The sequence below is a fragment of the Coregonus lavaretus genome (assembly GCF_964263955.1).
Source record: "Coregonus lavaretus genome assembly, chromosome: 22".
In the NCBI taxonomy this organism is placed as follows: domain Eukaryota; kingdom Metazoa; phylum Chordata; class Actinopteri; order Salmoniformes; family Salmonidae; genus Coregonus; species Coregonus lavaretus.
Genome location: NC_140009.1, coordinates 14,364,952 through 14,380,202, shown reverse-complemented (window position 1 = coordinate 14,380,202; position 15,251 = coordinate 14,364,952). Strand labels below are relative to the sequence as shown.

The 15,251-nt window shown below is 43.9% G+C and overlaps 2 protein-coding genes across 11 annotated transcripts in view; both read right to left on the bottom strand.

The window, feature by feature from the left end:
* Nucleotides 1-894, bottom strand: part of LOC311149528 (plexin-D1-like) — a gene marked incomplete at its 5' end in the record, with an annotated part of 99,225 nt that extends 98,331 nt beyond the window's left edge. The window contains one exon of the mRNA XM_084186709.1: nucleotides 863-894. Coding sequence (XP_084042835.1) covers nucleotides 863-894 — 32 coding nt within the window. The remainder of the gene's footprint in view (nucleotides 1-862) is intronic.
* LOC311149611 (transmembrane and coiled-coil domains protein 1-like) overlaps nucleotides 467-15,251 on the bottom strand; it is a 108,310-nt gene continuing 93,525 nt past the window's right edge. For 9 of the 10 annotated variants that reach the window (XM_084186791.1, XM_084186793.1, XM_084186787.1 and 6 more), the window contains 4 exons: nucleotides 11,320-11,577; nucleotides 10,272-10,960; nucleotides 4,582-4,717; nucleotides 467-3,342 (listed from right to left, as the gene is read on the bottom strand). In XM_084186791.1, the coding sequence (XP_084042917.1) occupies nucleotides 3,028-3,342; nucleotides 4,582-4,717; nucleotides 10,272-10,960; nucleotides 11,320-11,577 (1,398 nt within the window). In that variant the 3' untranslated portion in view covers nucleotides 467-3,027. Of the gene's footprint in view, nucleotides 3,343-4,581; nucleotides 4,718-10,271; nucleotides 10,961-11,319; nucleotides 11,578-14,863; nucleotides 15,054-15,251 lie in introns of those variants that run through there. The other variant, XM_084186786.1, reaches the window with a different exon arrangement.

Here is a 15,251-nt window from a genome sequence, read left to right as displayed (position 1 = left end):
AGAGAGAGAGAGAGAGGGGAGAGGAGAGAGAGATGGGAATGACAGAGAGAGAGAGAGAGAGAGAGGAGAGAAAGAGAGAGAGCGCATGACCTCCATTCACCAGGAATCCTCAGCCTTTTCTCACAGTGAGGAGAGGGCCTTCTGGAGGGAGAGACTGCTATTTTCTCTATTGTCAGTGAAAACAGCTACCGCTCTCTACTCTGTGGTGGAGCTCTGAGGCCCGGGGACTGGGACTGCGCTCTGCCCACCAACCTGTTTCCTGCCAGATAAGAAACAACACCTCCACGGGGCCTGCGTCAACACTCCACTGCCTATCTGCCCCATATGGACTGACATTGTAGTGCATGAACAGATAGGGAATATGAATGGGAAAAATATACACACACACACACACACATTTGATGACTTTGAGCATACAGATCATCTCATGTCAGGCAACTAAGGCGCCATCTAGTGACTTAATAAATGAACTTCAACAGGGCTGATTTATTCACACTATAATCAATTCACATTAAACATTTACATTTTAGTCATTTAGCAGACGCTCTTATCCAGAGCGACTTACACAGTTAGTGAGTGCATACATTTTCATACTGGCCCCCCGTGGGAAACGAACCCACAACCCTGGCGTTGCAAGCGCCATGCTCTACCAACTGAGCTACAGGGGACTACATTGTAAAACACTATCAGTGCTTCGGCCTACTTTGTTCCTCAATGAAACATTTCATCCAGACATAGTGTGGTCCAGGCAGTTTAACAATCAGTTTTACAACATTACTTTGCTTTAAATAATTGCTCTTGTTGGCCCATTTCATGAGCAATTCAAACTGAATGAAGGACACACACCTAAACCATCCTTAACCTGAAGCAGGAGCTGGCCAGCATGGTGGACATAATCGCTTACCAGTCCTACGAGAGAGCTATACGCTAGACACACCCAACTGACCCTCGCCCCCCCCATCCTCAACACACACTCATACACAAGTCAGGGGGCCAGGAGTTAGTCAAGTACGCACTTTTATTATCCCACATCAGAAGGCACTGGAGTGGTTTAGCACACAACCCTACCCTACCACGCTGCATCAGAGAGGTCACGGCAAAGTCACACCAAGGTCAGAGGTCAACTCAGGAGCCACTCACCTGGGGCACGTTCAAGATCACAACAATGATCAGTATCTTTAAACTGATTGGTGTGTAATAACAATGTCCATTGACTTCAATTCATTCCTATTTAGTGATGAGATTGACACAATAAATTCAGTGCAGTTTCTGGTTTAAAACTGTTTCAATGATCCTGAACATCCTGGTCCTAACACTACGGAACGCTGGTCTGCAGCTCCCACTATAAGTTATTATCTTTATCAAACAAGCTTCAGAATGGACTTTAGGTGTACTCATTCATATCAGCTAGTTCGACTGAAGGTCAGATGAATGGTAGGATAAGATAGAGATAGAGAGCCATCATATTCAGCAGTAATCAAGGACCAGGATTAGGAAACACACATCAGATTATTAGCAGTGAGTGTCTCAGAGCAATTACCCAGATTTAACCTTGTAAAGGTATATTCTGTTAGCCTGGTCCCATATCAGTTTGTGCTTAGTTTAGCCAAGTCTTCTGTCATGTCATGACTGTGAGAGTCAGAGGAGTTGGCTAATAAAGCACACACAGATCTGGCAATGTGAAATAGGATCATTTTGGCACATAGGGTATGTTGGAAAAAACAAGGCAATGAGGAGAGAGATGGAGAGTGGCAGGGAGAGATACACAGGCAGCCCAATTCTGATCTTTTTCCCACTATCTGGTCTTTTGACCAATCACATTAGATCCTTTCATGTCAGATCTTTCTCAGAGCTAATCTGATTGGTCAAAAGACCAATTAGTGAAAAAAAGATCAGAATTGGGCTGCCTGTCTAAACGTAGCCATTGTGATGGAGTGAGTCACATTCGTCATACAGGCAGTGCATTGAACAACAGTAGCATGGCAGTGGAGACAGTTGTCTATGCCTTTTCAACATGGAATTCAGCTGACACAATGGGTGAGCACCAGTGAAAGCAATATAATGGCAACTCCACATTTCCTGCAAAGTGGCCTTATTTGTACCTATGGTCTCTGGTGGCTCTGTGGTGAGTGGCCCTAACTGCCAAACCCTCCCTCTTGTCTAAGCTGGTGCCACTCTCTAAAAGTCATCCATTACATCACCTCTCCTAATTAAAATTACCTCTCCTAATTAATTTACTCTCCTTTTATTTAAAAAAAGACAACTTTAAAAGGACATAAATCATTGCTAGTAGAAACAGTACGGAAGCACGAGACGGAAGCACGAGAAGTCTCTTAGCGTGACACTCAAATTAATGTCCGTCAGTCTTTTGTGTCCGGGAAACAACGAGTACTCTGTAGAAAGGTTCCTTTTCATTTCAGAATCCATCGCGGTGGAAAAAGTGGGAGGAGGGCATTCGTTCACCTTTTCATTTTCTACCAATAACAGCCCGGTAGAGCACTTTCTTTCTGAAAGGCAGCCAATCAGAGTAGCATTTATCTGCAGAGGGCCTGAGCCTCTGAGGTGAACGTCCAATCAGTTTCTTGACAAGCTCCTCTTTGTGCAGAGTGGGAGGAGCTTAACGCTACATGGTACTGAATAAAATGTAAAAAAAAAAAGAAAAAAAAAAAAGATATTGTTAGAAAAAAGAATAACGACAATAATATACTTGATTAACCCCTAGAAGAAAAGAAAAACAGTATGACGGTGCATCCTGTGAAAGAAATAAACACTATTTCTGATCTCCAAAAATGTAAACAAAGTCTTATCCTTCCTAAACAAAAGTCATAACTGAGTGGTATTCTCATCTTCCATCCTTCCCTCACTTTCTCCTCAGTCCAAATCCTGCCTCACTGAGCTCAACCGATAGGCTCATTCCTCAGACAACCACCACATCCCATTGGCAGTTAGGCTCTTCCTGCTTCCTGTGTGTGTGTTTGGACAGAGTTCCACCCTCGCGCATAGTCATAGAAACACGTCTCCACTCGGTCATCTGGGCGGCTGCAGGGCACGGTGCGTGTATCCCGACAGCGCGTCCCAGTTCCTCCAGAGGAAGGCGAAGAGGAGTATGAGGAGAAGGGTGGAGAAGGACCGGGAGCGGGTCTTCATTAGGGGGACCACACAGTTGGCCACAGTGGAGACAAACACCAGGAGCACGGCCATGAGGGCCAGGAGGACGTTGATGAGTTTCCCCAGCAGGGTCCGGGCCGTGGCGTTCTCCAGGCCCTCTAGCTGCACCACCTGCTGCTGCTGCTGCTGCAGCTCCATCTTAGAGATACGCGTCTGACACGCCTCCAGAGCTTCCTGCAGGACAGGAGCAAAGAAAAAGGTTAGACATATTAGTACACAATATGGCTACACACAGTAAAGTCAGTAGTGTCTGACAGACAAATAGCAAAGTTCATTACATATAGAACTCTAGCACCACCTACAGCCAAAAGGGGGAAATGTAGGTTAGAGACAAGGCGATAAGCACACGCGCACTCACACACCACAAGAGGAGAGAGATGTGTAATATGATCTGGGTAACAGACACGGAAATGGTCCATTTACACATAAACAAACCCACTGTGGTTATGGTACACAGACATGGTTTTCAGCAACAGTTTATTTTACAATCCTGCTTCAGGTGGCAATGCCCTGGTATTTAATAAGACATTACATTGAAACAATGGTTACTTTTTTGTCACTAACTTGAAAGAACTCAACACAACATCTGTTACATTATGGGGCTCGTTCTTATGGATTCCAATGAAACAACATTTAATTATTAAGTCATTATAGTGTTATTATCTCTCACCCTATAATATATGTGAAATACCCGGTAAATATTAGGGCTGTCAGAGTTAATCATTAAACTCAAATATATTTTTATTTGAGTGCACACATTTTTCCTTCATTTATATTAAATCGCATCGTCTGACAGTGTTCAGAATACACAGAAAACTTCCCAAATACATCATCTATACAGCTAAAAACAACAATGCAATGTAAAAACAAGTTGACATTGAGATTAAAGAAAGTGTGCTTTCTCAATTTACCTAATTTTGCTAACTGTTACTTTAGACAAAATCAAGATGTCAATATTCTTGGAATGTTTATTGTATGAAAAATCTTAAATTACAGCATAATTTGAGCAAATTCAGAATTTGCAATTAATCGTGATTATTCACAGCACATCCTGTGATGAACTCAATTAAATGTTTTAATCGTTTGAAAGCCCTAGTAAATAGTGAACTGTAAAATAACCTGGTACTCGTACACACAGATTAAACAGCACAGGCTTATGTCTGACTGGGTTTGTTCCTCATTCCTCATAACTGTGCAAGGCTTTCTGTTTCTCTTCAGATAAAGTTGTGATTATGAAATGAATCACAGTCATACATTTGTCTGGCTATCTAGTTTGTGTACAGTGTGTGTGTGTGTGTGTGTCTGTGTGTGTGTGTGTGTGTCTGTGTGTGTGTGTGTGTGTGTGTGTGTGTGTGTGTGTGTGTGTGTGTGTGTGTGTGTGTGTGTGTGCATGTATGCATGTCTGTGACTGACCTGTATGTCTCTGGCTCTCTCGTAGGACTGGTAAGCTATCTTCTCCTCCATGCTGGCCAGCTCCTGCTTCAGGTTGAGGATCTCATTCTGGTGGAGCTCTGTCAGATCATTCAGCTGCTCCTCCAGACGCTCACACCTACAGAGACACACACATATAGACACAAACGTTAGTCTAACAGCTCACACAGACATAGATACATACGGATGGACAGACAGACAGACAGACAGACAGACAGACAGACACACGCACGCACGCACGCACGCACGCACGCACCTATGCCCCATAGACAAACACAGGTTCCAGTTTTTCCTGGATAAGAGAATAATGAGCTTTCAGGTGGAATGATACCTGACTGGACTGATGATTATCTGTGAGCTGATTAGCACATGCTTACTCGTCTGCTGATGAGACTGACCAATGGCAGATAATCAGCAGGATGACACAGACCAATCACAAACACTCAGCAGGAGGGAGAGGGAGGACGTGATTGTCTGTGTATGCATGTGTGTGTGTGATTAAGTGAATCACACCACCAGTCTGATCTCATTATGTCTTACCTAACCAGTTTAAAAGTCACATTTTAATAAGATCTACAACTCTGCCCTCTGGTACTGCACGCACACGATACCCACATGCTCTGGTGGTTAATCAGACAATAAAAAGATGAGAATAGAAGCACAACAGGTGAGTCAGAGAGAGGGGAAGGATGGGGGAGTGGAGCAGGGGAAGGATGGGGGGGTGGAGTAGGGGAAGGATGGGGGAGTGGAGGAGGGGAAGGATGGGGGAGTGGAGGGGAAGGATGGGGGAGTGAAGGAGGGGAAGGATGGGGGAGTAGAGGAGGGGAAGGATGGGGAAGTGAAGGAGGGGAAGGATGGGGGAGTGGAGGAGGGGAAGGATGGGGGAGTGGAGTAGGGGAAGGATGGGGGAGGAGGGGAAGGAAGGGGGAGTGGAGGAGGGGAAGGATGGGGGTGGAGGAGGGGAAGTATGGGGAGTGGAGGAGGGGAAGGATGGGGGAGTGGAGGAGGGGAAGGATGGGGGAGTGGAGGAGGGGAAGGATGGGGGGAAGGATGGGGGAGTGGAGGAGGGGAAGGATGGGGAAGTGGAGGAGGGGAAGGATGGGGGAGTGGAGGAGGGGAAGGATGGGGGGAAGGATGGGGGAGTGGAGGAGGGGAAGGATGGGGAAGTGGAGGAGGGGAAGGATGGGGGAGTGGAGGAGGGGAGGCAGGAGGGAAAGGATCTGGGAGTGGAGGAGGGGAAGGATGGGGAAGTGGAGGAGGGGAAGAATGGGGGAGTGGAGGAGGGGAAGGATGGGGGAGTGGAGGAGGGGAAGGATGGGGAATGAAGGAGGGGAAGGATGGGGGAGTGGAGGAGGGGAAGGATGGGGAAGTGAAGGAGGGGAAGGATGGGGGAGTGGAGGAGGGGAGGAAGGAGGGGAAGGATGGGGGAGTGGAGGAGGGGAAGGATGGGGGAGGAGGGGAAGGATGGGGGAGTGGAGGAGGGGAGGCAGGAGGGGAAGGATGGGGAGTGGAGGAGGGGAGGGAGGAGGGGGAAGCTACTGCAGAACACCCTGTACCATCCTAATACTGCTGACTGCACAAAAAACAAAAGGCCAAGCCTACCGGTAAAGTTTCCTCTAGGATTTATACAGGTAGGAGGCTCCATATTCTTAACAATGGTTCAAACACAGTGGTCAATGCTCAGATCATGGTCATCAGCAGAAGACATGCTCAAAGCTCATTCTGCTGGACCTTATTTTTAGCCTGAAAGACAAAAAACACACACATACTATGGTCCCTGATGGACATTTTTGTGCTAATTTTTTTTTTGTCTCCTCGTTACTCAAACCCTATTTTTTCCCCCCTCCTTCCTCATCCCTCTCTTGCCGTCTGTCCCTTATTTCCCGCCATTCAGGAAGAACGCTGGTGGTTTATTTAAAGTGTACAGGCCACACACACACACAGACAAAAACAACAACAGACTGTCTCTGTGTGAACAACCATAGGCAGAAAGCTAAATTAACTCCAAGTAATTTGTGTCCTTCTTTCTTTAACTTTGTCTGTCGGTCCTCCTCCATTAAGTTAATGCTAACTTCTGTCTAGCAACACAAGGCTTATTGTTTGTTTACATCCTCCATTTAAACTCTCCCCATTGATTGATTGGCTTGTGAGGGTCCTCTGTAGCTCAGCTGGTAGAGCACGGTGCTTGTAACGCCAAGGTAGTGGGTTCGAACCCCGGGACCACCCATACACATTTTTATTTTTTATTTTTATGTATGCACGCATGACTGTAAGTCGCTTTGGATAAAAGTGTCTGCTAAATGGCATATTATTATTATATTATTATTATTATTATTATTACATGCATAGTGTCAATGGACCTTGACACCTTTACATCTTAATAAAGCACGTGTCAAACTGATTCCACGAAGGGCCGAGTGTCTGCGGGTTTTCGCTCTACCTTTGTACTTGATTGATGAATTAAGGTCACTAACTCCCCTCACCTGGTTGTCTAGGTCTTAATTGAAAGGAAAACCCAAAAACCTGCAGATACTCGGCACTCCGTGGAATGAATTTGACACCCCTGCCTTAAAGGGTTACTTCAGGATTTTGGCAACGAGGCCCTTTATCTACTTCCGCAAGTCAGATGAAATCGTGGATAAAAATTGTATGTCTCTGTGTCCAGTATGAAGGAAGTTAGAGGTAGTTTCCCGAGCCAATGCTAACTAGCGTTAGCGCAATGACTAGAGCTCTATGGGTATCTGCTAGCATGCTAGTAGATACCCTTAGACTTCCAGTCATTGCGCTAATACTAGTTAGCATTGGCTCGGGATACTACCTTGAACTTCTGTCATACTGGACACAGAGACAAAACAATGGTATCCACAAGTTCATCTGACTCTTTGGATTGCCAAAATCCCAAAGTATCCCTTTAACACCTTAACACCCATTTAATGACATAGAGTAATAGTTTGGGTTATTTTGAGAAAGGCCAAATATATAGTAATACATGTTATTATAGCACAGTTTCTTTGAAACTTAGTAAAATACACTGAATAGATACAATACATTATTGCCTTTCACCAGGGTTCAGTCATGGTTCCCTCCCTATCTATATATATGCTGAGTTTAAATGTGCTGTTCCTTGACTAACATGCCCTGAGATAGCAACACATGCCCTCAGATAGCTCTGTGATAGGACAGGACAAGATCCTTGTGCTCAGGACTGGTTTGCAGCCAAGTGCTTCTTCCTGGTTCCTCCACAGCAGGGACTTTTCCCTGGCCACCTACACTTGGCAGGCTTTTAAGGGAGTTTCAGCGTTTTGATAACAACCCCCCCAATTCTGTTTTTGTAAAAAGTGCCAAATAAATAGACTTGAATGGGACCTCTGTTCCTGTAGTGTCTTTATTAAAGGTTTATGTACATACACCCATACACAAAAATGTATGCACGCATGACTGTAAGTCGCTTTGGATAAAAGCGTATGCTAAATGGCATATTAATTAATTAATAATACACCTCTACACTTTAGTAGTCTAGAGCTGATCTTTCCGTCTAAATGATGTATACTGTCACTAGTTTTACAATTCAGTTTTAAGGGCAATAAAGCTTCGATCTGTCTTTTGTTGATTAGAGTGGGTTTGGTTTCAGTAAAAACACACATGTTGCGATAACCTTTCAAATGTTAACCTTACACATCTCTGTGTGGGGTTTTTCCTACAAGGCTATCTCACGCTCTCGCACTCTCCTTCCATTCTCTCTCTACATATACAGCGTGTAAAGTACAACGATGTATATAAAACCTGGATTGCTGATGCAATGTATTGGCCAATGAGAAGCTTTGAAGCCACCGGTCGGCCTTATTGGCACTCCCCAGTAGAAGTAGTCCTTCATAGGAACGAATGGAATTCTACAGTATTTCAATTAAATGTTTCAAGGACAAAATTATATATATTGAAGTGGGGACAGTAAAATTTGTAATCGCAAAAAATTATACTTTAAGGAAAATGTTTTTACAGTGCCTTCAGAAAGTATTCAGAACCCCTTGACTTTTTCCACATTTTGTTGTTACAGCCTTATTCTAAAATTGATTAAATCTTTTTTAGTCTCTTGGGTATGATACTACAAGCTTGGCACACCTGTATTTGGGGAGTTTCTTCCATTCTTCTCTGCAGATCCTCTCAAGCTCTGTCAGATTGGATGGGGAGCGTTGCTGCACAGCTATTTTCAGGTCTCTCCAGAGATGTTCGATCGGGTTCAAGTCCGGCCTCTGGCTGGGCCACTCAAGGACATTCAGAGACTTGTCCCGATGTCACTCCTGCGTTGTCTTGGCTGTGTGCTTAGGGTCGTTGTCCTGTAGGAAGGTGAACCTTTGCCACAGTCTGAGGTCCTTAGCGCTCTGGAGCAGGTTTTTATTAAGGATTTCTCAGTACTTTGCTCCATTCATCTTTGCCTCGATCCTGACTAGTCTCCCAGTCCCTGCCGCTGAAAAACATCCCCACAGCATGATGCTGCCACCACCATGCTTCACCGTAGGGATGGTGCCAGGCTTCCTCCAGACGTGACACTTGGCATTGAGGCTAAAGAGTTAAATCTTGGTTTCATCAGACCAGAGAATCTTGTTTCTCATGGTCTGAGAGTCATTAGATGCCTTTTGGCAAACTCAAACCAGGCTGTCATGTGCCTTTTACTGAGGAGTGGCTTACGTCTGGCCACTCTACCATAAAATGCCTGATTGGTGGAGTGCTGCAGAGATGGTTGTCCTTCTGGAAGATTCTCCCATCTCCACAGAGGAACTCTAGAGCTCTGTAAGAGTGACCATCGGGTTCTTGGTCACCTCCCTGACCAAGGCCCTTTCCCCCCCGATTGCTCAGTTTGGCAGGGCGGCCAGCTCTAGGAAGAGTCCTAGTGGTTCCAAACTTCTTCCATTTAAGAATGATGGAGGCCACTGTGTTCTTGGGGACCTTCAATGCTGCAGAAATGTTTTGGTACCCTTCCCCAGATCTGTGCCTTGACACAATCCAGTCTTGGAGCTATACGGACAACTCCTTCAACCTCATGGCTTGGTTTTTGCTCTGACATGCACTGTCAACTGTGGAACCTTACATAGACAGGCATGTGCCTTTCCAAATAAAGTCCAATCAATTGAATTGACCACAGGTGGACTCCAATTAAGTTGTAGGAACATCTCAAGGATGATCATAGCAAAGGGTCTGAATACTTATGTACATTTCTAAAAACCTGTTTTTGCTTTGTCATTATGGGGTATTGTGTGTAGATTGCTGAGGAAATTGTTTAATTTAATAAATGTTAGAATAAGGCTGTAACGTAACAAAATGTGGAAAGAAGTAAAGGTGTCTGAATACTTTCCGGAGGCACTGTATATCGTTTTTCTTAGTTTTTTTAAGCTCAAATAATATAATTTTAAAGTATGCATTAAGGTGTCTGTAATATAATAAATGTGGCAAAAACAAATGTAGACATTAATAAATGCATTTCTATAGCTTCCAAAATATTTTTTGCAATGGACGGGGAGTGCCAAGATGGAGGCACAATGGCATCAACACAGCGCCCCCTGTCAGACATCTAGAGTCTATATAAATAATTGGTTAAGTCAGTCCGTCCCTAAATTGTTCGTCCTGCAGGGCCTGCATGATAACTGCATGTCCTCTCCCTCCCTCTCCCTCCCTACCTGAATCGTTCCTCCTGCAGGGCCTGCATGATGACAGTGTAGTCTCTCTGATAGTGACTCTTCAGCCCTTCCAGACTCTCCTCAAGTCTCCCCTGGCCCTCCTGCACCTCCTGCAGCAGCATGTCCAGGCTGGAGCTCTGGCTCCTCTCCAGGGTGTTCCCCTTGGAGCTGGGGGGGCCTCCGGGGGCCCCTGTGGTGCTGTTGGCCCCTGCTGACCCCGATGTAGCGCTGGAGCAGTCATCCTCGCTGCCGTACTTGGGGCTGGACTGCAGGTGGTGGTGCCCTGCGCTGCCCAGAGACCTCCCCCCGGCCCCTGTCAACCCCTCCTCGCCCCCTGACGGGTCATCCAAGGAGTCCTTCAGCCCGGGGATGTTGTCGGCACTGCCCAACTTGTTGCGGAACAGTGAAGCAATCTCCCGGGGCTTTGAGACAACCCCGGCGGCGGCGGAGTGTGTGGCCTGGGAGAAACTGGAGAGGCCTCCCTTGACACTGTCCACTACGCCCTCGCTGAAGCCCGTGACCTTTGCCCCCACGTCCTTCAGGCCCTGCTGCATGTCCCTGAGGACGTCCTTGGGCTGGCGAGGGATGCCGTTGTGCTCCACCTCCCTCAGCTTGCGGTGGTAGTGCTCCAGCTTCCTCTGCAGCTGCTGGATGGTCTGGGCTGACTTCTGGTTCTTCTTCTCAAACACCTGCAGTTATATAGGACACTTATGTGTCTGTTATAGGACACTTATATATACTATCAATATTTATAGCACGTATGCATTTATAGTACACATATATCTCTGCTTGTTACAGAAAATGTAATTGCATAAATCAGCCCTTCTTGCTCAGTGAAATATAACAAGCAAGGAGACTGGTTGACACACACAATGATGATCTGTGCCTGAGCCCAACATCTTGGTGATTTATATTGTAGTCATATATTCGATCATTTAGCAGTGCTGTTATGCAGTAAAAGTTGTCCTGTCTTGTGTATTGTCATTGCATGTTGTTTTGTGCTTTCATATTAAAACGAATATAACTCTGATCATAAAACAATGCTCACCTGTTTGATGCGGGCACTCTGCTGCTTGTCAGCATTGTTGGCCAGTTTGAGGTACTCGGCCACGTTGTCGTCTCTGGCCGTCTGCTCAATCTTGATCTGCTCTGTGAGCTTGAGGATCTTCTGCTGCAGCTGGGCGATAGCCTGCTTGGTGCGCTGGGGGTCTGGGGTGCCATCTTCACCCCCAAGGAACGACCCATCAGCCCCACACAACACGGCCTGGGAGGTCTGAGCCAAGCCACTCACCTCCAACCGCTCAATCTGGAGGAGAGGAAGAGGAAGTTAAAAAAGTGTAAGTTGCATATTGAGGAAGCTCAGTCATTCTTAAGGTTTTGCTGACATGTTGGTCTGAGGAAGAGAGAGACTTCTTCTGTGTCAGCCAGGGAGGCCTCTATAGGTCAGCTCATTCTGAAGTATGTGATTCATGATCGCAATATTTCTACACCATGGGCTCCACCAAAAAAAAAAAAAATAGCTGAAAAATAACCAATTTCCTTCCATATGCCCAGAGCCAATACTGACTGTTTAGCATGGCATGTGGGCTAAAATAGAGAGGAAATCAAACCGTTCTTCTCAGTCAAAAAAGGTTAATCATGAGTGGTGGTGGATAATCATTGAACCTAATCACTAAAGTGTGCCCACTGCACATCACATTTGACAGGATGTTGGATTTGTGATTACAGCATCAACGTTGTTTCACACAGATTAGGTCTACCTGTCTATGTCTGTGGAACACAGACAACCTTTGCTTTTAGGCAATTCCACAGTAACGGTTATTGTTTCCAATCCAAATTGTCAAGAATTTTGCTACGACTGTCTGGGAGTGGTCTGAGTGGGGAGGGGAAAACTGAAAACTAGCTGTTATTGGCAGAGAGGTTTGAAACGCTAATTTACCAGGCATGCCAAAACTCCATCCCACCCAAACAGGCTGAAATACCAGGTGGTCTTTTCAAACAGCTCTTACACTAAAAGGGAATTAGCAGAATTTTCAAAATATTATTCCAACTTCTCATAATGTGGAAATATATATAAAACACAGGAAAATCCGGTTTTTGACTGCATTGGGCCTTTAAAATATATGTCTAACAAAAACCAATGCACAAGGACTACTTTTAACAATTTTTACAGAAAATTCTACAAAACCACATCTACTTGAACAGTGCAGATGCAAAGTTTGGTAACAGAACAGAACAAACCATCATTCTGATATCGAACTTTACATCTGCACTGTTCTTCAAGTAAATGTGGTTTTGTAGAATTTTCTGTGGAAATTGTTAAAAGGAGTCCATATGCTTAGAGTTATGTGGTTGGTTTAACTTTGCAATCATTGGTTTTTGTTTGACATACATTTTAAAGTGAGTCCAGAGTATGAAATATACCGTGACATTCGGGGGAGCCTCTATTTTTTGGGGGGCCTAATAGTAAAGCCATCATTTAATGGTAGAAATGTATAACATTTTAATGTGGCATGAACACAACCAGTCATGTTTTCATCTGATTGTCAAACAAATCACTTCAAAAAGTAGGCCGATTTCAAAGCTGATTGCCATCAAAAACCTTATTCATTCACTTATTCGGTCTCTGCCAAATATCATCTATTGTCTCAGTGAAATAACTGCATCATGAATGACTTCATTACTGGTTAAAGAGACAGAGCACATTTTTATAAAATAAGCTACTTCTATACAAATGTTGTTGATCAGTACAATAAAATAAGTATGTAAGTTGCATATTGTTTGTTATCTGTAGCCCAATGAAACCAGCCAAAACAAGCACAATAATTCAATGCATGCACACACTCCTATTGAATATGCCTTCACCTATATTGTGGATAGGCCTAGGCTACATCTTGATTTACCCAGTTTATCAATAGAGATTTACCATTCAAATAAATGATTGCCATTATGTAATTAGATGGGTAAAAACCAAGTCAAATTGATTGAATTACTGTATAATTGATTCATTAATGCATACATGGCTGTCACTGAAAAAAATGTATGCAATAAAATGCCAATGTAATGATATTGAACCCAAAAGATGCCCAACGATTGAATAGAGCAGTAGCTGAGTTTATCTGTCTGGATCTAGTGCCATTCTGTGACTCTGGCTAATATGCCTTCTTTTTTTGCCGTGGTATCGTTTGGGTATCGTTTTGGTATTGAGTATCGTGATGGTATTGAGTATTGTGATACTAAACCTGGTACCAGTATCGAAGTCAAAATTCTGGTATCCTGACAATACTACATTTTAGTACAGTACACAGTACAGTAAAGAAAAGTAGAATATAGTACAGTACAATACAGTAGAGTACATTAGAGTAAAGTAACACAGTAAAGAAAAGTAAAGTATAGTGTACTGTAACCTACTTGACTCTAATGTACTCTACTGAATTAAACTGTACTGTACTTTATTCTACTGTACTGTACTGTACTTTACTGTACTGAATAAACTCAACTGTCCTGTACCATACCGTACTGCACTCTACTGTGCTCTACTGTACTAAACTGCCGTACTGTAATGTTCAAACTTGTGAAACATAGCCTAGACATCTATGATCTGTTAAGATTTGGATCTGGTCCTCACCGACCAGATCCACTTGTTTGTGGTGGAGCTCATTAGAATAATACCCAGCACACTTTGTAAGTGTTTGTTTTTACATTTACATTTTGGTCATTCAGCATTCTTATCCAGAGTGACTGACAGTCAGTGCATTCAAGTAAGGTAGATAAATAACAATAATTCATAGTCATAGCAAAAAAATTATAATCTGTAACCTTTACTGAGAATGTTATTGTAGTTGAAGTGGTCTGTAACATAAGTGCATGTGCCAAATGGGAGCAATAATAAATATTATGTTGCAATGTTCAGTTGGCGCCTTCTTTCCTATATTATTGTGATATAACCCTTACTTCATTGAGAATGTATGTGCAGTAAAAATGTGTCCATAGAATCAATGACAGAAAAATGCATATTTTCAACATCCAAAAAATACGTATTTTCAACGTTCTTATAAGACGTATTTTCAATATCCGTATGTCTTTTCAAAGTCCATATAAGAGCTTGCTTCGATGTCCAGAAAATACATATTTTCGATGTCCTGAAAATACGTATTTTTTACATCCATTTAAGATATATTGTTTTAATGTCAGTATAAGACATATTTTCGATGTCCAGAAAATAGGTATTTTCGACATCTAGAAAATAGGTCTTCAAGCCTTTCATTCAGCACCTGAAATGCACGCAATGTCAACATCTGGAAAATACGTCTAAAATACGTATTTTCAACTTCATTTTGCTTACTGGGAAGTATTTACACGCCGAAGTTGGGAAATACAAAAACCGTCCAGTTGCTCACCTGCCTGCGCAAATATGATAATTGAGGACAGGCACCACACTGTAATCACGCGATTAAAAGACAAAACCACAGCATCCGGTGTTTTAGTCACCTTCACGAAACTATAATGCGCAGTCTATTGAAACCATGCCACCTGATAGGCTAAATGTAAAAGGACAAGGGACAGGGAAACCACAATCTAATCTATCTCACCTTGGCATTACTCAATCGGAGTACTTGTTCCCAATGCATTTTCCCTTAAATCAGTTTTCATCTGTCCAGCGGCTTCTTTTATAAAATCCCAATGTATCCCGCTCCGAGGCTTTGCCGGTTTCTCACTCCACAACCCTCCAAACTTGTTTTGAAAGTTGAAGTGTACCTGAAACTGGCTATCCTCCTCTCCCCGACGATCCTCCCCCTCTCCCCCGCACTCTACTCTCCCACTGCGAGACACAAGTGACATCATCCTCCAATCCCGCCTCGAACCAAGTGCAAGCGGTGCTCAAACGTCAACAATTATCCGCTCGTGTCCCGATTATAGTGTTCAAAAACAGGACTTTAGTCAGACATATCAACCTGCCCTCGATCCGATTGTTCATGT